Source organism: Coregonus clupeaformis, chromosome 35, assembly GCF_020615455.1.
Source record: "Coregonus clupeaformis isolate EN_2021a chromosome 35, ASM2061545v1, whole genome shotgun sequence".
NCBI lineage: Eukaryota > Metazoa > Chordata > Actinopteri > Salmoniformes > Salmonidae > Coregonus > Coregonus clupeaformis.
In genome coordinates, this window is record NC_059226.1 from 3,268,730 (window position 1) to 3,290,871 (window position 22,142).

The following is a 22,142-nucleotide window of genomic DNA, read 5'->3' on the forward strand; positions in this document are numbered from 1 at the left end:
CATCCCTATACTGTGCCCCTCCCTCTCTCTCCATCCCTATACTGTGCCCCTCCCCTCTCTCCATCCCTATACTGTGCCCCTCCCCTCTCTCTCCATCCCTATACTGTGCCCCTCCCCTCTCTCTCCATCCCTATACTGTGCCCCTCCCCTCTCTCTCCATCCCTATACTGTGCCCCTCCCCTCTCTCTCCATCCCTCGCTAGCTTGCTATGGAAGATGCAGGCAGCTCGAGATGATTTGATTGACCGTTCTGATCGCCTAGTGATGGACGTTAGTTTCGCTTCAGAAGCAGCATTCCTTTACAGACAAGTAAAATGCCCGTTCAGTGGTGCTTCAAAACTATCTCCAGAGAAGGTTTTGTCGGCATTTTAAAAAGCCATAGTGTGTCCTCACAGATAGACAAACATGCCGTAGCCGAGGTGCTTTCAAGGGTATATGACTGCGGCATAACTTCATTCCCCGGCCCTAGCGTTCATACATACGTAATAGGACCATTACTCTGCATTGATGTGGAATGTTATGAGCCATTTGTCACATCCCTTACCTTTAACCCTTCCCCATGTGTTGTAATGAGTGGCCGGTGTCACCCTCTAACCCGTCCCCCTGTGTTTCTACTAGGAACTGAATGAGAACCAGTCGACCCCTAAGCGGGAGAAGCAGGAATGGCTGGTGCGTCAGAAGGAGTGTCTGCAGCAGCTGCAGGCGGAGGAGGAGGCGGGGCTGCTGAGGAGACAGAGGCAGTACTATGAGCTGCAGTGTCGCCAGTACAAGAGGAAGATGCTGCTGGCCCGACACAACCTGGAACAAGACCTGCTCAGAGAGGTATAGCAGGCCTATTGAAGTACCTATAGTAGAGGTATATTACTGGGGGAGATTGACCTGCTCAGAGAGGTCTAGTCTCATCCACCAGCCGGCTCTCTCTGTCAAACCATCTGGTTTCACAGCGCCTCGGAACTGAACTTAAATCAAGTTGAATGGAAGCTTATGGCAGGAGCTCTGTCCATCACCATCTAGCATAACCCTTAGAACCTCCCCCCAACATTGTGGACTTCAAGCAGAAGTTATTTAAACAAAGAAGTGAGTTCGGAAAATCTGAAAGTACGCATCTTAGAAATGTTTTTTTACATATAAACGTTATATGCCTCAAATCAGAATCAATTGGGCTTCCCAAAAATAATATGGCTAATGTGATAGAACATTTATTTTTGATTGGCGATTTCGCAATTTTTCAAAGTCACATCTAATACAACTATTGCCTCGATTTAGAGCCACACGTCATAGTCATGTGATTCGCTCAGAATTTGAATTGATTAGGTTTGGGCGTAATATTTTCATATCGTCATACCATCCTTCTCTCATCCCAGGATTTACGGTATTACCGGCTTAGTACACAAGGGGGCGCCAAAAAACACAACATCCCGTTGGGTGTCTATTACTAGAATGCTAACAACATTTGTACAAGTAATAACACATTTCCATGGAGGCAAAATATACCTTTTTCATTGTAAGCTCATTTACTTGTATTGCTACCGCTGATAACAATTAGCTATTTTTTGCTGAATGTGTTGCACTAATGTATTTTCTGTGAAGGAAAACTATAGTTGAATGTTCCGGATCAATCTATTGAAGAAAATAAATCAACTGACTTTCGATATAAAACACGACCCCTGTCAATACATAGCTGTACTCACCTGATCCTGCTTTCTCCCGTTGTGCTATTTACAAACACGTGACTGGCTCAACCGTTCTGGAGAACTACAGTAAGCTTCATAAGGTGAAATTAAGAACGCGATATGCTTTATATCTTAACGTACTGCAAGTATTTACTTAAAGTATACTGAACAAAAATATAAACGCAACATGCAACAATTTCAACGACTTTACTGAGGAAATCAGTCAATTGAAATACATTTAGTAGGCCCTAATCTATGGATTTCACATGACGTGGCACAGCCATGGGTGGGCCTGGGAGGGCATAAGCCCACCCACTTGGGAGCCATGCCCACCCACTGGAGAGCCAGGCCCAGCCAATCGGAATGAGTTTTTCCCACAAAGGGCTTTATTACAGACAGAAATACTCCTCAGTTTCATCAGCTGTCCGGATGGCTGGTCTCCAGTGCCAAATTCTCTAAAACGACTTTATGGTAGAGAAATGAACAGAATTATCTGGCAACAGCTCTGGTGGACTTTCCTGCAGTCAGCATGCCAATTGCACGCTCCCTCAAAACTTGAGACATCTGTGGCAATGTGTTGTGTGACAAAACTGCACTTTTTAGAGTGGCTTTTTATTGTCCCCAGCACCTGTGTAATGATCATGCTGCTTAATCAGCTTCTTGATATGCCACACCTGTCAGGTGGATGGATTATCTTGGCAAAGGAGTAATGCTCACTAACAGGGATGTAAACAAGTTTGTGCACAACATTTGAGAAATAAGCATTTTGTGCGTATGCAACATTTCTGGGGTCTTTTATTTCAACTCATGAAACATGGGACCAACACTTTACATGTTGCGTTCATATTTTTGTTCAGTATAGCTACAAATATAAAAATGTATTGAAATAGTTTCAACGGTTTTGAAAAATATTGAAAAACCATTCCATGGCTATTTCCAAATACCCAGATATACGGTATACCGCCCAAGCCTAATTAGCATGTAAGTCAGTAAATCCACACCCCCTCAATTCCAAACAGTCCCACACTGTTACAAGGCTCTATGCGCCAGCAATTCGAACCTGGGGACGAGGTTAAACCTCGCCCAATCCACCCCTACACCTTACGCCCTAGACACTTCTGTTCTATTTCCTTGTTTATATACAGTGGGGCAAAAAAGTATTTAGTCAGCCACCAATTGTGCAAGTTCTCCCACTTAAAAAGATGAGAGAGGCCTGTAATTTTCATCATAGGTACACGTCAACTATGACAGACAAATTGAGAAAAAAATCCAGAAAATCCCATTGTAGGATTTTTAATGAATTTATTTGCAAATTATGGTGGAAAATAAGTATTTGGTCACCTACAAACAAGCAAGATTTCTGGCTCTCACAGACCTGTAACTTCTTCTTTAAGAGGCTCCTCTGTCCTCCACTGCGTTACCTGTATTAATGGCACCTGTTTGAACTTGTTATCAGTATAAAAGACACCTGTCCACAACCTCAAACAGTCACACTCCAAACTTCACAATGGCCAAGACCAAAGAGCTTTCAAAGGACACCAAAAACAAAATTGTAGACCTGCACCAGGCTGGGAAGACTGAATCTGCAACAGGTAAGCAGCTTGGTTTGAAGAAATCAACTGTGGGAGCAATTATTAGGAAATGGAAGACATACAAGACCACTGATAATCTCCCTCGATCTGGGGCTCCATGCAAGATCTCACCCCGTGGGGTCAAAATGATCACAAGAACGGTGAGCAAAAATCCCAGAACCACACGGGGGGACCTAGTGAATGACCTGCTGAGAGCTGGGACCAAAGTAACAAAGCCAACCATCAGTAACACACTACGCCGCCAGGGACTCAAATCCTGTAGTGCGAGACGTGTCCCCCTGCTTAAGCCAGTACATGTCCAGGCCCGTCTGAAGTGCATTTGGATGATCCAGAAGAGGATTGGGAGAATGTCATATGGTCAGATGAAACCAAAATATAACTTTTTGGTAAAAACTCAACTCGTCATGTTTGGAGGACAAAGAATGCTGAGTTGCATCCAAAGAACACCATACCTACTGTGAAGCATGGGGTTGGAAACATCATGCTTTGGGTCTGTTTTTCTGCAAAGGGACCAGGACGACTGATCCGTGTAAAGGAAAGAATGAATGGGGCCATGTATCGTGAGATTTTGAGTGAAACCCTCCTTCCATCAGCAAGGGCATTGAAGATGAAACGTGGCTGGGTCTTTCAGCATGACAATGATCCCAAACACACCGCCCGGGCAACGAAGGAGTGGCTTCGTAAGAAGCATTTCAAGGTCCTGGAGTGGCCTAGCCAGTCTCCAGATCTCAACCCCATAGAAAATCTTTGGAGGGAGTTGAAAGTCTGTGTTGCCCAGCGACAGCCCCAAAACATCCCTGCTCTAGAGGAGATCTGCATGGAGGAATGGGCCAAAATACCAGCAACAGTGTGTGAAAACCTTGTGAAGACTTACAGAAAACGTTTGACCTGTGTCATTGCCAACAAAGGGTATATAACAAAGTATTGAGAAACTTTTGTTATTGACCAAATACTTATTTTCCACCATCATATGCCAATAAATTCATAAAAAATCCTACAATGTGATTTTCTGGAATTTTTTTTCTAATTTTGTCTGTCATAGTTGACGTGTACCTATGATGAAAATGACAGGCCTCTCTCATCTTTTTAAGTGGGAGAACTTGCACAATTGGTGGCTGACTAAATACTTTTTTTCCCCACTGTATATACAGTGCCTTCGGAAAGTATTCAGGGCCCTTGATTTTTCCACATTTTGTGACGTTACAGCCTTATTCTAAAATTGATTAAATGGTTTTTTCCCCCTCATCAATCTACACACAATACCGCATGATGACAAAGCAAAAATTGTTTTTTAGAATGTTTTGCTAATTTATTAAAATTACAAAACTGAAATATATTTACATAAGTATTCAGACCCTTTACTCAGTACTTTGTTGAAGCACCTTTTGCAGCGATTACAGCCTAGTCTTCTTGGGTATGACGCTACAAGCTTGGCACACCTGTATTTGGGGAGCTTCTCCCATTCTTCTCTGCAGATCCTCTCAAGCTCTGTCAGGTTGGATGGGGAGTGTCGCTACACAGCTATTTTCAGGTTTCTCCAGAGATGTTTGATCAGGTTCAAGTCCGGGCTCTGGCTGGGCCACTCAAGGACATTCAGAGACTTGTCCCGAAGCCACTCCTGTGTTGTCTTGGCTGTGTGCTTAGGGTTGTTGTCCTGTTGGAAGGTGAACCTTTGCCCCAGTCTGAGGTCCTGAGTGCTCTGGAGCAGGTTTTCATCAAGGATCTCTCTGTACTTTGCTCTGTTCATCTTTGCCTCGATCCTGGCTAGTCTCCCAGTCCCTGCCGCTGAAAAACATCCCCACAGCATGATGCTGCCACCACCATGCTTCACCGTAGGGATGGTGCCAGGTTTCCTCCAGACGTAACGCTTGGCATTCATCTTGGTTTCATCAGACCAGAGAATCTTGTTTCTCATGGTCTGAGAGTCTTTAGGTGCCTTTTGGCGAACTCGGGCTGTCATGTGCCATTTACTGAGGAGTGGCTTCCGTCTGGCCACTCTACTATAAATGCCTAATTGGTGGAGTGCTGCAGAGATGGTTGTCCTTCTGGAAGGTTCTCCCATCTCCACAGAGGAACACTAGAGCTCTGTTAGAGTGACCATCGTGTTCTTGGTCACCTCCCTGACCAAGGCCCTTCTCACCCGATAGCTCCGTTTTGGCTGGGCGGCCAGCTCTAGGAAGAGTCTTGGTGGTCCAAACTTCTTCCATTTAAGAATGATGGAGGCCACTGTGTTCTTGGGGACCTTCAATGCTGCAGAGATGTTTTGGTACCCTTCCCCAGATCTGTGCCTCAACACAAACCTGTCTCCGAGCTCTACGGACAATTCCTTCGACCTCATGGCTTGGTTTTTGCTCTGACATGCACTGTCAACTGTGGGACCTTTATATAGACAGGTGTGTGTGCTTTTCCAAATCATGTCCAATCAATTGAATTTACCACACGTGGACTCCAATCAAGGTGTAGAAACATCTCAAGGATGATCAATGGAAACAAGATGCACCTGAGCTCAATTTCGAGTCTCATAGCAAAGGGTGTGAATACTTACGTAAATAAGGTATTTATGTGTTTTATGTTTAATAAATTTGCAAACATTTCTAAAAACCTGTATTCGCTTTGCCATTATAGGGTATTGTGTGTAGATTGCTAAGGAAATAGTTTTATTGAATCCATTTTAGAATAAGGCTGTAATATTACAAAATGTGGAAAAAGTCAAGGGGTCTGAATACTTTCCGAAGGCAAACGTATAAACGTTTATAACAAAATTGTGATCCTTAACATTAAGAAAAATCCCAAACATAACTTTTTTTGTTTCCCCCGCACAAAATATATTGTTTTCCGTGTTGTGGCCTAATTAGATTGTAGGCTATAACGGCCTGAGGTAAGTGGTTTAACTTAAAGGTGCAATATGCAGGAATCGCTCCGCCATTTCCTGGTTGCTAAAATTCTAATAGTTCGCCTAATTTCAGTGTAGGTGATAAAACAAGCGCTCAGTGTAGAGAATCAATTGTACCAAAAATATAGTATTTTCTGTTTGAAACTAGTGTACAAAACTGAAAGTAAAGGACTCAAAAACAAAACTTTAAGAACGGGAAGCAAAAAAATAGCACACATACAACAGATCTACCGCTTCTTAGACTTGCTTTCAATGAGTGACAGATCTATACCACATTTCTATGTGAATTTGGTCAGGCACCCAAGAAGTTACATATTGTAGCTTTTAAATAAAACCAGAAAGAAAGAGGTTAACTTTAGGCTGCAAGGGATATTCAATGTCTGCATTTTTTACCCATCTACTAATAGGTGCCCTTCTTTGCGAGGCATTGGAAAACCTCTCTTGTCTTTGTGGTTGAATCTGTTTGAAATGTACTGCTCGACTGACGACCTTACAGATATTTGTATGTGTTGGGTACAGAGATGAGGTAGTCATTCAAAAATCATGTTAAACTATTATTGCACACAGTGAGTCCATGCAACTTATTATGTGACTTGTTAAGCACATTTGTATATACAGTACCAGTCAAAAGTTTGGACACACCTACTCATTCAAGGGTTTTTCTTTATTTTTACTATTTTCTACATTGTAGAATAATAGTGAAGACATCAAAACTATGAAATAACACATATGTAATCATGTAGTAACCTAAAAAGTGTTAAACAAATCAAAATATATTTTATATTTGAGATTCTTCAAATAGACACCCTTTGCCTTTGTGACAGCTTTGCACACTCTTGGCATTCTCTCAACCAACTTCACCTGGAATGCTTTTCCAACAGTCTTGAAGGAGTTCCCACATATGCTGAGCACTTGTTGGCTGCTTTTCCTTCACTCTGCCATCCGACTCAACCCAAACCATCTCAATTGGGTTGAGGTAGGGGGATTGTGGAGGCCAGGTCATCTGATGCAGCACTCCATCACTCTCCTTCTTAGACAGCCTGGAGATGTGTTTGGTCATTGTCCTGTTGGAAAAACAAATGATATTCCCACTAAGCCCAAACCAGATGGGATGGGGTATCGCTGCTGAATGCTGTGGTAGCATGCTGGTTAAGTGTGCCTTGAATTGTAAATAAATCACAGACAGTGTCACCAGCAAAGCACCATAACACCACCTCCTCCATGCTTTACAGTGGGAAATACACATGCGGAGGTCATCCGTTCACCCACACCGCGTCTCACAAAGACACGGCGGTTTGAACCAAAAATCTCCTATTTGGACTCCAGACCAAAGGACACATTTCAAAAATTTTCAAAGTTTTCAAAGTTCTTGAAATGTTCCTTATTGACTGACCTTCATGTCTTAAAGTAATGATGGACTGTTGTTTCTCTTTGCTTATTTGAGCTGTTCTTACCATAATATGGACTTGGTCTTTTACCAAATAGGGCTATCTTCTGTATACCCCCACTACCTTGTCACAACACAACTGATTGGTTCAAACGCATCAAGAAGGAAATAAATTCCACAAATTAACTTTTAAGAAGGCACACCTGTTAATTGAAATGCATTCCAGGTGACTACCTCATGAAGCTGGTTGAGAGAATGCCAAGAGTGTGCAAAGCTGTCATCAAGGCAAAGGGTGGCTATTTGAAATATAAAATTAGATTTTGATTTGTTTAACACTTTTTTGGTTACTAAATGATTCCATATGTGTTATTTCATAGTTTTGATGTCTTCACTATTATTCTACAATGTAAAATAAAAACAAACCCTTGAATGAGTAGGTGTGTCCAAACCTTTGACTGGTTGTGTGTGTGTGTATAACTTAGTTGACACGTTTCCTACCTTCTCTCACTCCCTCCCTCCATCTTTCTTCCTATACTTTCTTTCTCTCTTTCTGTCCTTCCTCCAGGACCTGAACAAGAAACAGACCCAGAGGGACCTGGAGTGTGCCATGCTGCTGAGGCACCACGAGTCCACCCAGGAGCTGGAGTTCCGTCAGCTGGGGGCGGTGCAGCGTACGCGGGCCGACCTGATCCGCACGCAGCACCAGACGGAGCTCACCAACCAGATGGAGTACAACAAGAGGAGGGAGCAGGAGCTCCGGCAGAAACACACCGTGGAGGTCCGCCAGCAGCCCAAGAGTCTCAAGGTAAGGATAGGATAGTATACGATGAGCTTTAATGTCCCTGTGGGGAAAATTGTCTTAGACATACGGTACTGCTGTATACAAAATAGACTGTACATTACACACTCACTATAATGCATACATGATGGGGGACCGGGAGAGGGGGGACCGGAGGGGGGGCCTAGAAGGGAAGAGTTGGACAAGGTGGGGACTATGTGGGGAAGCAGGGAGGGGACCTAAAAGGGAAAAGGGGGCCATGTAAGGGGCTGTGGTGGAGGAACAGGATCAAGTGGGCTAATCTGGCTTGCATCCCTGTTCTCCACCGTCTCCCCAAAGTGTTCACACTTAGGGACAAGGGTAGACAATCGGGCGTAGCCTGTGGGGAGCTAGAAGGGAAGTGGGGATCAAGGGGTGCTCTTATAGACCCTGAACCCATTCTGCTCACTCCCGCCTCTCCTTCCTTCCCTCTCCCCCCTCTCCTTCCATCCCTCACCCCCCTCTCCTTCCATCCCTCACTCCCCCCTCTCCTTCCATCCCTCACTCCCCCTCTCCTTCCATCCCTCACTCCCCCTCCTTCCTTCCCTCACTCCCCCCTCCTTCCTTCCCTCACTCCCCCTCCTTCCATCCATCCCTCACTCCCCCCTCCTTCCTTCCCTCACTCCCCCCTCTCCTTCCTTCCATCCATCCCTCACTCCCCCCCTCCTTCCTTCCCTCACTCCCCCCTCTCCTTCCTTCCCTCACGCTCCCCTCTCCTTCCTTCCCTCACGCTCCCCTCTCCTTCCTTCCCTCACGCTCCCCTCTCCTTCCTTCCCTCACTCCCCCCTCCTTCCTTCCCTCACTCCCCCCTCTCCTTCCGTCCCTCACTCCCCCTCTCCTTCCGTCCCTCACTCCCCCCGCTCCTTCCGTCCCTCACTCCCTCCTCCTTCTCTACCTCACTCTCCTTCCTTCCCTCACTCCCCTCTCCCTCCTTCCCCTTCCTTCCCTCACTCCCCTCTCCCTCCTTCCCTCACTCCACCCTCTCCCTCCTTCCCTCACTCCACCCTCTCCCTCCTTCCCTCACTCCCCCTCCTTCCCTCACTCCAATCCCTCATCCACCCCTCTCCTTCAATCCCTCACTCCACCCCTCTCCTTTAATCCCTCACTCTACCCCACTCCTTCATTCCCCCACTCCTCCCTCCTCCCTGTCTCATTCCCCCCCTTTCCCTCATTCCCCCTCTCATTCCCTCTCTCCTTTCTCCCCTATCTCAGTCTAAGGAGCTCCAGATCAAGCGTCAGTTCCAAGACACGTGTAAGATCCAGACGCGTCAGTACAAGGCCCTGAGGAACCACCTGTTGGAGAGCACTCCCAAGGCCGACCACAAGGCAGTGCTCAAGAGGCTGAAGGAGGAGCAGACCAGGAAACTGGCCATCCTGGCCGAGCAGTACGACCACTCCATCAACGACATGCTGTCCACACAGGCTGTGAGTAAGGCAAGGACCCTACCGTGCACCTCTCCTACACCTGACAACTACGACGACGCTATACTACAAAACAACTACACACACACACACACACACACACACTGCAGATAACACCCACTATACATCAACTGCACACCTACATATTTAAGCAGCTACACCAAAAATGTATACCAACACATTTCAGTTCAACAAACACCGACTACGCCCATGTTAAGCTTTAGAACTACTAAAATTACATATTAGGACTACAATTCCCACATTTTGAGTGGTAGACATCCCCAAACCGTCCATTAGACCAGGGTGTGCTCTACTGATGTCCAGCCCTCCTCCTCTAGCTGCGATTGGACGAGACCCAGGAAGCAGAGTACCAGGTGCTGCGAATGCAGCTGCAGCAGGAGTTGGAGCTGCTGAATGCTTACCAGAGCAAGATCAAGATCCACACAGACTCCCAGCACGAGAGAGAGGCCAAGGACCTGGAGCAAAGGGTGTCCATCCGCAGGGCCCTGCTGGAACAGAGGGTGAGAGCGAGACGGAGAGAGGGGGTGGAGGGGTGTCTGAAGGGGGTGTGTGTGTGGAGGGATGTGTGTGTGTGTGTGTGTGTGTGTGTGTGGAGGGGTGTGTGTGTGTGCAAGAGAATATGTACAATATACACTATCGGTCAAAAGTTTTAGAACACCTACTCATTCAAAGGTTTTTCTTTATTTTTAATATTTTCTACATTGTAGAATAATAGCGAAGACATCAAAACTATGAAATAACACATATGGAATCATGTAGTAACCAAAAAAGTGTTAAACAAATCAAAATATATTTTATATTTGAGATTCTTCAAATAGCCACCCTTTGCCTTGATGACAGCTTTGCACACTCTTGGCATTCTCTCAACCAGCTTCACCTGGAGTGCTTTTCCAACAGTCTTGAAGGAGTTCCCACATATGCTGAGCACTTGTTGGCTGCTTTGTCCTTCACTCTGCGGTCCGACTCATCCCAAACCATTTCAATTTGGTTGAGGTCAGGGGATTGTGGAAGCCAGGTCATTTGATGCAGCACTCCATCACTCTCCTTCTTGGTTAAATAGCCCTTACACAGCCTGGAGGTGTGTTGGGTCATTGTCTTGTTGAAAAACAAATGATAGTCCCACTAAGCCCGTATCGCTGCAGAATGCCATGCTGGTTAAGTGTGCCTTGAATTCTAAATAAATCACAGACAGTTTCACCAGCAAAGCATCCCCACACCATAACACCACCACCTCCATGCTTTACGGTGGGAAATACGCATGCGGAGATCATCCCGTTCACCCACACCGCGTCTCACAAAGACACGACGGTTGGATCCAAAAATCGCCAATTTGGACTCATCAGACCAAAGGACAACCTTCCACCGGTCTAATGTCCATTGCTCGTGTTTCTTGGCCCAAGCAAGTCTCCTCTTCTTATTGGTGTCCTTTAGTAGAGGTTTCTTTGCAGCAATTCCACCATGAAGGCCAGATTCACACGGTCTCCCCTGAACAGTTGATGTTGATGTGTCTGTTACTTGAACTGTGTGAAGCATTTATTTGGGCTTCAATTTCTGAGGTTTGTAACTCTAATGAACTTATCCTCTGCGGCAGAGGTAACTCTGGGTCTTCCATTCCTGTGGCGGTCCTCATGAGAGCCTGTTTCATCATAGCGCTTGATGGTTTTTGCAACTGCACTTGAAGAAACTTTAAAAGTTCTTGACATTTTCCGGATTGACTGACCTTCATGTCTTATAGTAATGATGGACTGTCGTTTCTCTTTGCTTATTTGAGCTGCTCTTGCCATAATATGGACTTGGTCTTTTACCAAATAGGGCTATCTTCTGTATACCCCCCCCTACCTTGTCACAACCCAACTGATTGGCTCAAACGCATTAAGAAGGAAAGACATTCCACAAATGAACTTTTAAGAAGGCACACTTGTTAATTGAAATGCATTCCAGGTGACTACCTCATGAAGCTGGTTGAGAGAATGCCAAGAGTGTGCAAAGCTGTCATCAAGGCAAAGGGTGGCTATTTGAAGAATCTCAAATATAAAATATATTTTGATTTGTTTAACACTTTTTTGGTTACTACATGATTCCATATGTGTTATTTCATAGTTTTGATGTCTTCGCTATTATTCTACAATGTAGAAAATATTAAAAATAAAGAAAAACCTTTGAATGAGTAGGTGTTCTAAAACTTTTGACCGGTAGTGTACATGACACCAAAAAGGATAGCCCACTTAAAAGATTATTGGGACACAACCAGTTTGTAGTCTTATTGCATTTTTCTCTCCTTCTCTCCTTTCTCTCTCTCCCTTAGATTGAGGAAGAGATGCTGTCCCTGCAGAACGAGCGTTCAGAGCGTATCCGTACTCTACTGGAACGCCAGGCCCGGGAGATTGAGTCATTTGACTCGGAGAGCATGCGTCTTGGCTTCAGCAACATGGCTCTGACGGGCATCCCCGCCGAGGCCTTCAACCAGGGCTACCCCAATCCCAACTCCTCTTCTGGCTCCGGGGGCTGGCCCTCCCGCCCTGTCCCTCGCTCCGGGAGCCACTGGAGCCACGGCGTGCAGAACTCGGTGGCGCCCCCTTCATGGCGTAGCCAGAACAGCTGCAGCGGTGGACGAGGGTTCAGCCGTGCCGAGTCGATCACTTCGTCTCAGGGCCTGGGGAGGGATAGTGAGATGAACATGAGTGGTAGAGGCCACTCCTCCAACTCCTCCTCTTCCTCGTCCTCCCACCATCACCATCACCAGCAGCAGCAACAACACTACCTCCCCCAGCACTACCACCACCACCACCAGAGTACGCCACACCTGTACCGAGAGAGCCGCGAGGACCGCGAGAGGGAGAGGGACAGGGAGAGAGAGTGGGGGGGGGGAGGAGGACACCACCACCACGGTGGAGGAGTTCATCATCACCACCACCTCTCCCAACACGCCTCAGCCCAGTCCCTGGCTCTCCTGCCACCTCCACCTCCCCCACCACCCATCTCCCTCTACTCCTCCTCCCCACCCTCCTCCTCCTCCTCCTCGTCTTCCCAGGGAGGGGGATACGGGGGTCTGGTGGCCAGGGGCCCCAGCCTGATGGCCCTGAGGAACAGCCCCCAGCCCCTGAGGAGGACGGCCTCAGGGGGGCCCGGTGGGGCAGGGGGGGGCGAGGGGGGTCTGAGCCGGAGCACCTCAGTCACCTCACACATCTCCAACGGCTCCCACCTCTCCTACTCTTAAAGGGGAAGGGCAATGATAGGCTCCACCCCTCTGTCTTAAAGGGGCGGGGTGAGAGAACAAACCAAGCCTGCCCCTTCTCAGAGGCTGCATCTGAAATGACACCCTAACCCTTGTATGGGGATTAGGGTGTCGTTTGAGATATGCTGATGCAGTTAGTAGTGGGTGGGGTTTGAATGTCCCCGCCCCCTCTTCTACAAGAGTGTTTGTTCATGGAGGGGGTGGTGCGAAAACAGGTTTACCACCACAAAGGGTGGAGCCAAAGCGGGCCACCCTTCCTATTGTTCAAGGGGGTTATTTTTATTGGGATGAGGTCATCTCTCTCACGAATTCAGGGGAGGGGTTTAGATTAGGGAGGGGGCGGGGCTATTAACAATTAGGTCCAACACGGCTGGCCACCAGTAGGGGTCAGTTGCGCAGACTAGCTGCTTAGAGTAGAACGGCACCTTAGAGTATTACAATGTCTGCACAGATAGACGGGAGGGATACAAGTGGGAGGAAAAGGGCGTTTTAAAGGGGAGTTTTAACACTACGTTTTTTTGCTGACATCAAACTGAGAGAAACTAATGGATGTGGAGATGAAACTCAATTGGAAGAGGGTGCTTTAAGATAGTGTAAACTATGTAGATAATGCAGAAACTAAGACGTGAAGCGTACTAGTTAATGATGTGTCATATACTGTACATTTGTGGTGAAGCAAGGAGCTGAACCACGAGAGGCAACAACAGAAACAGTTGGGGTTTTTTGGTAATAGGATTTTCAAATATATGACAAATGTAACACTGCCATCCGGTGGCTCGGCTGACCGAAGACAACTCTGCCACTGCCGAGCAATAATTTCCCTGTGAACATTCTGAAAGTGTGTGTGTGTGTGTGTGTGTGTACAGCGCTGAATGCTCGCTTAGTTTTTTCACCCTTGACCCATTCCTGGACACAGCCTGGTAGGTGTGTTTAGATATGCATCAAACAGTTATTACAGTTCAATGCATGAAAGTGATGTACAGAAGCAGTTGTATTCATACATGTTTATAGAAATGCATATAAGTATATACCTGTCAGAAGTTTGACAGTAAAATTGAAGATTGTTCGCTGTCCAACACCTTTGTCCTACATTGTACTTATAAAGTGTACATAAAAGCACTAACTCTGAAACGCTGGTAGAGTAATGATAATTTTGTCAAGTTGGAAAATAGTTTTGAGGAAAAATAGATACGGTTGCTTTTATTATTATTACTACTACAGCAGTTGTAATGTTTGTTGTACACTAATTTTGTTTTTAAAAAAAAGATTTTTTTTAATGTTTTAATTGCCAATTTTGACCACTAGGTGGGGAGTAGGAGCAATTTTACTGTGATGGAGCACTATGGAAAAAATCTATTGTTTTTATTTTTTATTTTTTTTTAAAGAGGAGGAGAAAAGACTACCTTTCCCCAAGCATTCCCTCTATGGTCTCAGGGTCGGAGTCTACTGGGCAGTGCATTGCCACAAATGGTTGTAGTGTTATAGAGCCAGTATTAAATGTGGACGGGGCCGTTCATGTTTTTAGCTGTATGTATGAATATATTGAATTCTAGACTTACCATACAGTGTCTCCTAAAGTCAGCCTCTGTAATCCAGCACGTTTTGTGCCATATTGTACCTCACTCTTCTTGTGGTTCATGTTGATACAGACCAGCCAAGCTAGTTGATTGTACACTACAGTACCCATCCTATACACTACTACACCCCACCAAAAATACTCTGAATTAGTTGGTTTCATTTCTTTGGTCTTTAAAAATATATATAAGCAGCCAAGAACAAGCAAGTGCATACATTCTAAATAGCTTGGGGTCTGTGTGAATATTACATTTTGTCCTTCCTTTCTGGAAGATATTTCTGGATAGAACAGGATTGGATTGAAGCTATGTGTCACCACTGTTATGCTTTCACCTTCCCACTCCTCAGTAGTCAATGAGCAGTCAAGTAAGAGAAAGGAAGGAGACATTTTAAAGTATTCTAACCGAGCCCAGGATCTCTTGTGTAGAGGATCATCTACCATTTGGCTCCTAAACTCACACTGCCAACTCTCAACAGCACCAACATTACAACAAAATGGTGGGGTGGGAAACATTGGTCTCCAGTGGTGCATTTCAATACTCTAACCTCTGTTACCTCGAGAGACATCTGGGTGGTTTACTTCAGTTTACACGTCGTTTACACGTCGTTCACTACGGAACATGCTGGATTCGTTTTCAGAGGCTGTGATTTTTAGACTAGGGCATGGAGACAGACAGGACAGAGAATGTGTGATGTCGCTGCCCACATGTAGTGCTGATGTACGCTTAGAGGGGTGGGTCTCAATAGTTAAAAGTAGTTCCTTTTCCTTGTTTCATCCCCTTCAACGGCATATAGAAAACACAGCACAGGTGAAAGGACTTTGGTGGATGCGTGTTGGAAATTCACTTTAACCTGTCCTTTCACGTCATTGCAAACGAAGGAGAGATGAGGTGGGGACTCAAGACTATTGAGATGCACCTCAGTTGGGCAGGGCAACGGTGATGATGGATGAGAGAGAATCTGCTAGAAAGAGGAGGAATGGATGTGTGTGGTCGGATATAGGACTGTTGTACAGAGAGAGGCCAAGTTATGTTCAGGTTCAATGCAAAGTGGAGCAGAAGTCTGCTACAGAATTTGTTGTACAGAAACAAAAGTAATTTTGAAAAATAAAAAAAAAGGAAAAATGACTTCTTGAGGCTGTCTTCATTTGTATGGACTTGGTTGGATTGTGTATGAGTTCAAAACAACACCCACAAACTACATTAGTTGGTATAACTAACCTATATATAACTAAGATTAGATTTTGTGCATCCTTTAAAAGGAAATTGACTTGGTGAAAACCACTCCAGGGCCCATAGGAGTGCTGATCTAGGATCAGGTCCCCCCTGTCCATGTCATCTTATTCATTATGATCTAAAAGGCGTAACTGATTCTAGATCAGCACTCATGAGATTCTTTATAAATACGACCGGATGAAGGGTTGGTTTCATTCAGCCTACTCACTCCTGGACCAAATTGATTTATCAGTTCAAGAAGGCCAGTAGTGTTAAAGGCTCTTACAGACCACGATTGACCTGCCAACGAACCAATCGCTGCTCCCATGTGTCCTCTTAATTACCTTATATTTTTGTAAAGTATATTTGTTAGCATGGCCTGCCAAATCAAAATCAAAACAAATTGTATTTGCCACATGCGCCGAATACAACCGGTGTAGACCTTATCGTGAAATGCTTACTTACAAGCCCTTAACCAACAATGCAGTTCAAGAAATGGAGTTAAGAAAATATTTACTAATTAAACTAAAGGAAAAGAAAAAATAACAATAACAATAACGATAACAATAACGAGGCTATATACAGGGGGTACCGGTACCGAGTCAATCTGCGGGGGTACAGGTTAGTCGAGGTAATTTGCACATGTAGGTAGGGGTAAAGTGAATATGCACAGATAATAAACAGCGAGTAGCAGCAGTGTAAAAACAAAGGGGGAGTCAATGTAAATAGTCCGGGTGGCCATTTGATAAATTGTTCAGCAGTCTTATGGCTTGGGGGTAGAAGCTATTAAGGAGCCTTTTGGATCAAGACTTGGCGCTCCAGTACCGCTTGCCGTGCGGTAGCAGAGAGAACCGTCTATGACTTGGGTGACAGGAGCTTTTGACAATTTTTTGGGCCTTCCTCTGACACAGCCTAGTATATACAGTACCAGTCAAAAGTTTGGACACACCTACTCATTCAAGGGTTTTTCTTTATTTTTACTATTTTCTACATTGTAGAATAATAGTGAAGACATCAAAACTATAAATTAAAACATATGGAGTCATGTGGTAACCAAAAAAGTGTTTTCAGTGGAAGAAGTTTGGAACCACCAAGGCCCCCCACTAGTCATTCTGACAGAGCTCCAGTGTTCCTCTGTTGAGATGGGAGAAACTTCCAGAAGGGCAACCATCTCTGTAGCACTCCACCAATCAGGCCTTTACGGTAGAACAGCCAGACAGAAGCCACTTCTCAGTAAAAGGCACATGACAGCCCGCTTGGAGTTTGCCAAAAGGCACCTAAAGGACTCTCAGATGATAAGAAACAAGATTCTCTGGTCTGGTGAAACCAAGATTGAACTCTTTGGCCTGAATGCCAAGCGTCACGTCTGGAGGAAACCTGGCACCATCCCTACGGTGAAGCATGGTGGTGGCAACATCATGCTGTGGAGATGTTTTTCAGTGGCAGGGACTGGGAGACTAGTCAGAATCGAGGGAAAGATGAACGGAGCAAAGTACAGAGAGATCCTTGATGAAAACCTGCTCCAGAGTGCTCAGGACTTCAGACTGGGGCGAAGGTTCACTTTCCAACAGGACAACGCAGGAGTGGCTTCGGGACAAGTCCCTGAATGTCCTTGAGTGGCCCAGCCAGAGCCCGGAACCGATTGAACATCTCTGGAGAGACCTGAAAATAGCTGTTCAGCTACGCTCCCCATCCAACCTGACAGAGCTTGAGAGGATCTGCAGAGAGGAATGGGAGAAACGCCCCAAATACAGGTGTGCCAAGCTTGTAGTGTGATATCCAAGAAGACTCAAGGCAGTAATCGCTGCCAAAGGTGCTTCAACAAAGTGCTGAGTAAAGGGTCTGAATACTTACCTACATTTTTTATTTTTATTATTTATTTTTTTTAACCTGTTTTTGCTTTGTCATTATGGGGTATTGTGTGTAGATTGATGGGGGTAAAAACAACAATTTAATCAATTTTAGAATAAGGCTGTAAGGTAACAAAATGTGGAAAAAGTCGAGGGGTCTGAATACTTTCCGAATGCACTATGTCCAAAACAATGCTTAAACCACATCAGGAGACCACTTTTGAGGTCTGGGAAAAATCTAAGACATTTTGTGCAGGCACTATTGTTTGATTAGAGGTGTTTCTGTAGCACATGAGATGGAGTTTGCAAAAGAAATGCCCACTGGATTGACGCCAATAATCATGATATTAGTACTTTGTAGCTAGTTAACATTTAATCGAGATAGTTTTTTTCTTTTCATCTACCAGAAGACTGTTATCATTAGCATCACTATATTTTTTCTGTTCTTTCATTGTTTGAAACCTGGACCTTTTACTTCTTATTATGAGGCATGTCTTACCTTGCTTCAAAGTAGCCTATAGCCAAAATCTCACCTTAGAAACGTGGAGGCAATTATTTTTATAAAGACATATGCGTTCTCCTGTTCTATTGGTTGTCTTTCAACGTTATTTCATTGTCTAGCAGCCAAAGGCATTATCCTAATCATTTTAGCAACCCATGATATTTGTTGCATCTTTAAATCCCTCCTCTTTCTAACGGATATTTCCATCTCTGTCCCTGAAACCGCTTGCATGTGCTGTGCGCATTTTAGAACGATGTTTTCCAGCAAATTGCATTTTGGAACATTCACGCGTAGGCCTACTGCTGCGCCTAAAATGTGATATACATTTGAAAATAAACATTCCGATCTGTTCCATAAGCCCTATTAATTGATACGGCATATACCTCCGCTACACTACTTCGATTAAGAAGTGAGTATAGGCAATGTCCACTGAAAAATAAGTGGGTATACGGTGTATACCCTCCACTACACCACTGGGGGTGTGTTTTGGTGACAATAAAACCCTTTTGCCCTGACATCCTTTGGCTCTATTCTTGCCGCACATCCCTGTGGTCCTTCACACGTCCCTGAGTCAGTACATAGTGTTTAGTAGAGGTCATCCAGATCCTTTCAGTTTTTACAACTAGTACAGTAATTGATTTCAGGCACAAGTGTACAGGCCACTGACAGACCAAATCGTATTCTAGGCCAAGGGTATACGGCCACACATTGTAGAGATTTACAATAATCCTTTAAGGCCCTGAAATAGCCAAGAGTGATAATTTGCTTACTGATTTTGACTGAGAACATGGTCATTGCCAGCTGTTATTTGCAGTGCAAAGTGAGTTTGCAGTCATTTACCGTATGTACATGGATCATTCATACAGTAACAGCAAGTAGGACACTCATGCATGCATACGATGTGCCCTCATAAGCCAAAAATAGCTTGATTTTTTTGTCCCCTGCCCTTGATGATGGAGACTGTCCCAAATAGTACCTTATTCCCTATTTAGTGCACTACTTTTGACCAAGGCCCATAGCGCTCTGGTCAAATGTAATGCACTATATAGGGAATAGGGTGCCATTTGGGATGACGCATGACAATTAAAGGGGAGGTGCCTAGTTGTGCGTCTCACCGGAAGTCTGACGTCGCACAGTATTCTGTCAGAATTTTTTTTTTACATTCGAACAAGTCAGAAGGGTAGCTAAAGTAGGAAGAGCGGAATAAGACAAATATTTTCATTTTGTCGAAAATACGTTAACCTCTACCGAAAACCCCTGAAGACCACTGCAATGGTTGAGGAAAACATATTCCTTTTCGTTCCAAATTTGATCGGTGAGTTTCTGTTCACATGGATGGTTCCAATTCAATGAAAACTGGCTAAAATGTACTAGATTACGTTAGCAAATAAGCAGCTAGATAGCTACAGTAGGTGTAATAAGCCTAGTCAATCGTAGTATAATGTTGTCTCTGTTAGATTTTTAGACAGTATTGCCATCATGAATTGAATTGGCTATTATATTCACGATACAAGTAGCTATAGAGAGATGACTCGTAGTGTAGTGAGGGAGCCATTGCCAGCCACCTGTATCATCATCATGTATGGTAAGGATTGTATTGGGTGCCAGACCAGGGTTGGTTAAATAATATTTGAATTCATTTCAAATACTTTATCTGGGCTTGATTGAGCTTGACTGGTAAAATGGAACCAAAAGTTGGAAAAGTAAACATCTCGCCCCTCTGGCACGCCAGGCAATCAAACGCTAAAACGCTATTTAAAGTCTATAATTTTAACCCAAATCGGATGGGGGCTTTTACATATCCGTCCTGTCAGGTATAGGGCTTCTTATGACTCGTATTACTGTTTTAGGATGGGAATGTTTTCTGTAGAGCTTCCAGAAATTCTTTAAGATTATGTAGCTTTCTAGAATGCCTGGATACCTTTTCTCAGAGATGGCGAAGGCATCTCTTGAAAGGTCTCTTGTCTAGCAATGGCTCAGTGTGTTGTCACATTGGGCTTGCGAAATCAAGCCATCTGAAAATTATTATTTTGATCACCACCACCTCTCTTCACCCATCCCTTGGCCCTCCTCTCCTTTCCCCTCCTCTCTCCCATCTCCCCCTCTCCTCTTTTCTCCTCCCTCTCTCTCGTCCTCCCCTCCCCTCTCCTCTCCTCTGATCCTATCCTCTCTATTAGGCTATGCCCGCATCGTGCTGGCTCTGCTTGCCTTCTACCTGATGCCATGCTGTCCAGTACCAGCTGTGTTCTTCTACCTGCTCAGTGCCTTCCTGGATGCCTTTGATGGGCATGCTGCCCGCGCCCTCAACCAAAGTACCACTATTACTACTATTCATGTCGTTTTTACCCTGTGATAGATTCAACCCATGATAGATTTATTCAGACTCTCTGGTCTCAGAGTCGGAGGTATTGAGTGTTGTGCTAATATCAAAAATACTTATAATGAAAATCAACAGAATTACTACTCCACTTATTCTGCTCTATGTATTGAACCCAGCAGTAAGTACCAATCATAGTCGACTCAACATCCAAATAGAGTTTATATTCCAGGTAGACCTTGTACTCCATCAGCCTCTGTGGATCCTGTAGGTAGATGTCTACTTCGGCCGTCTTGTGGCCCGTCTCCAGTCAAGCCTGCTGGGTCAGCATCTGGGAGTGGAAGGCAGCTCCGTTGACGACCCAGTGCATCATGGAGCGGGAGGACATCTGGTCGTCTCTTAGAAATGGTGTTCATTTGCGCGGTCAGGTTAAAGCTGAGCTGACCCTCCACACGTTTGGTGTCCTCAAGGAGGAGCAGCTTGGTCTCCAGATCCATCTGCACAAGCTTCAGATACCCATCCATCCAGTTTCGCACCGCCGAGGCCTTCTCCTCGGCAAACACCGGACGCAGCATGTCCCCCGTGTCCAACGGTACCTCCTTGTTGGCTATGAGGATCACCTCTAATACCATGGAGATGACCAGGGCTACCTGCCCCACGGCCAACATACTGGTCGAGCCCCCCAGAGCAATGCTCAGCCTCTCCACATAGACGGGGGGTCTGGTCGGCCACATGCTCCATCATACTGGAGGAGTGGTCCTGGAGGACGACAGTGGAGTTCAGCCCAGAGTAGTGGGTGCTGTTGATGCTCACATCAGGTAGACCCTTGTCATGTAGGGCCCTCTTGTACAATTTGGACCACATCTCGCCCGGAGTATGACAGTCCCTGCCCCATTCCCACAGCTGCTGAACTCAAGTGTAAATCTGTGTCCGGCTTTCAGGCAATCCTGGAGAATAACAGCTAGAACGTTTCTCTCTCCTGTGTCGATTCTCTTTTATTATAAAGTAATGCTATGGTCATGAACCGGAACTCATTAGCTGCACAGATTTTAAATATTGGAGGTTGAAAGTCTTTGTCTGATGCTGATGTATCTGTTGTGTATTGGCTAAAATACTTGCTGGTTTCAACTGTAAGGTTTCATAATACTGGTAATGAATAAGTCCAAAAGAAAAGTAAAAGCTGCACTAGTCGCGTCGATGCAATAATTTATTCACCAACGTTTCGACCGCTAAGCTGTCTTAATCAGGGTTTCATGTCAAACACTGCAGGTCACAAGCAGGTTTCCATTGGACACTTGCAGGTGTTTGTAATCACGGCTATGGCAGCAGATGATAGGCCTGTCGTTGATCAATTTCCAAATATCAACAATATATAAAAAAGGCATGAATGGATATCAAACGATCGTGTGAGTGGTTTAAACATGCATGAAACAGGAGTATGAATGGGAGAAGCGAAGGTATGTCAGAATAGACAGTGGAAAGGTGAAAGTCTATCTACATTTATCTTAGTGACCAGTGGGACCATCCAGTGGTCTGCAGCCGACAGACATAAGGTTGGGCGGTATCCAGATTTGCATACAGTCATACCGTTTCTGTACTATACCGGGGTATACGGTATTACCGGAAGTGCATATATATAATTTAT

General features: G+C 45.0%; 2 protein-coding genes across 5 annotated transcripts in view; both read left to right on the top strand.

Annotated features, from left to right (window-relative positions):
• LOC121550358 (serine/threonine-protein kinase TAO2) overlaps nucleotides 1–15,741 on the top strand; it is a 42,529-nt gene extending 26,788 nt beyond the window's left edge. For 2 of the 4 annotated variants that reach the window (XM_041862584.2, XM_041862586.2), the window contains exons 16-20: nucleotides 618–821; nucleotides 8,110–8,349; nucleotides 9,574–9,795; nucleotides 10,122–10,304; nucleotides 12,110–15,741. In XM_041862584.2, the coding sequence (XP_041718518.1) occupies nucleotides 618–821; nucleotides 8,110–8,349; nucleotides 9,574–9,795; nucleotides 10,122–10,304; nucleotides 12,110–13,021 (1,761 nt within the window). In that variant the 3' untranslated portion in view covers nucleotides 13,022–15,741. The remainder of the gene's footprint in view (nucleotides 1–617; nucleotides 822–8,109; nucleotides 8,350–9,573; nucleotides 9,796–10,121; nucleotides 10,305–12,109) is intronic. The other 2 variants (XM_041862587.2, XM_041862588.2) reach the window with 1 other exon arrangement.
• Nucleotides 15,742–19,309: 3,568 nt separating this feature from the next.
• The window catches only part of LOC121550356 (CDP-diacylglycerol--inositol 3-phosphatidyltransferase), a 7,118-nt gene continuing 4,285 nt past the window's right edge, over nucleotides 19,310–22,142 (top strand). The window contains exons 1-2 of the mRNA XM_041862582.2: nucleotides 19,310–19,495; nucleotides 20,358–20,492. Of these exons, the coding sequence (XP_041718516.1) occupies nucleotides 19,453–19,495; nucleotides 20,358–20,492 (178 nt within the window). The 5' untranslated portion in view covers nucleotides 19,310–19,452. The remainder of the gene's footprint in view (nucleotides 19,496–20,357; nucleotides 20,493–22,142) is intronic.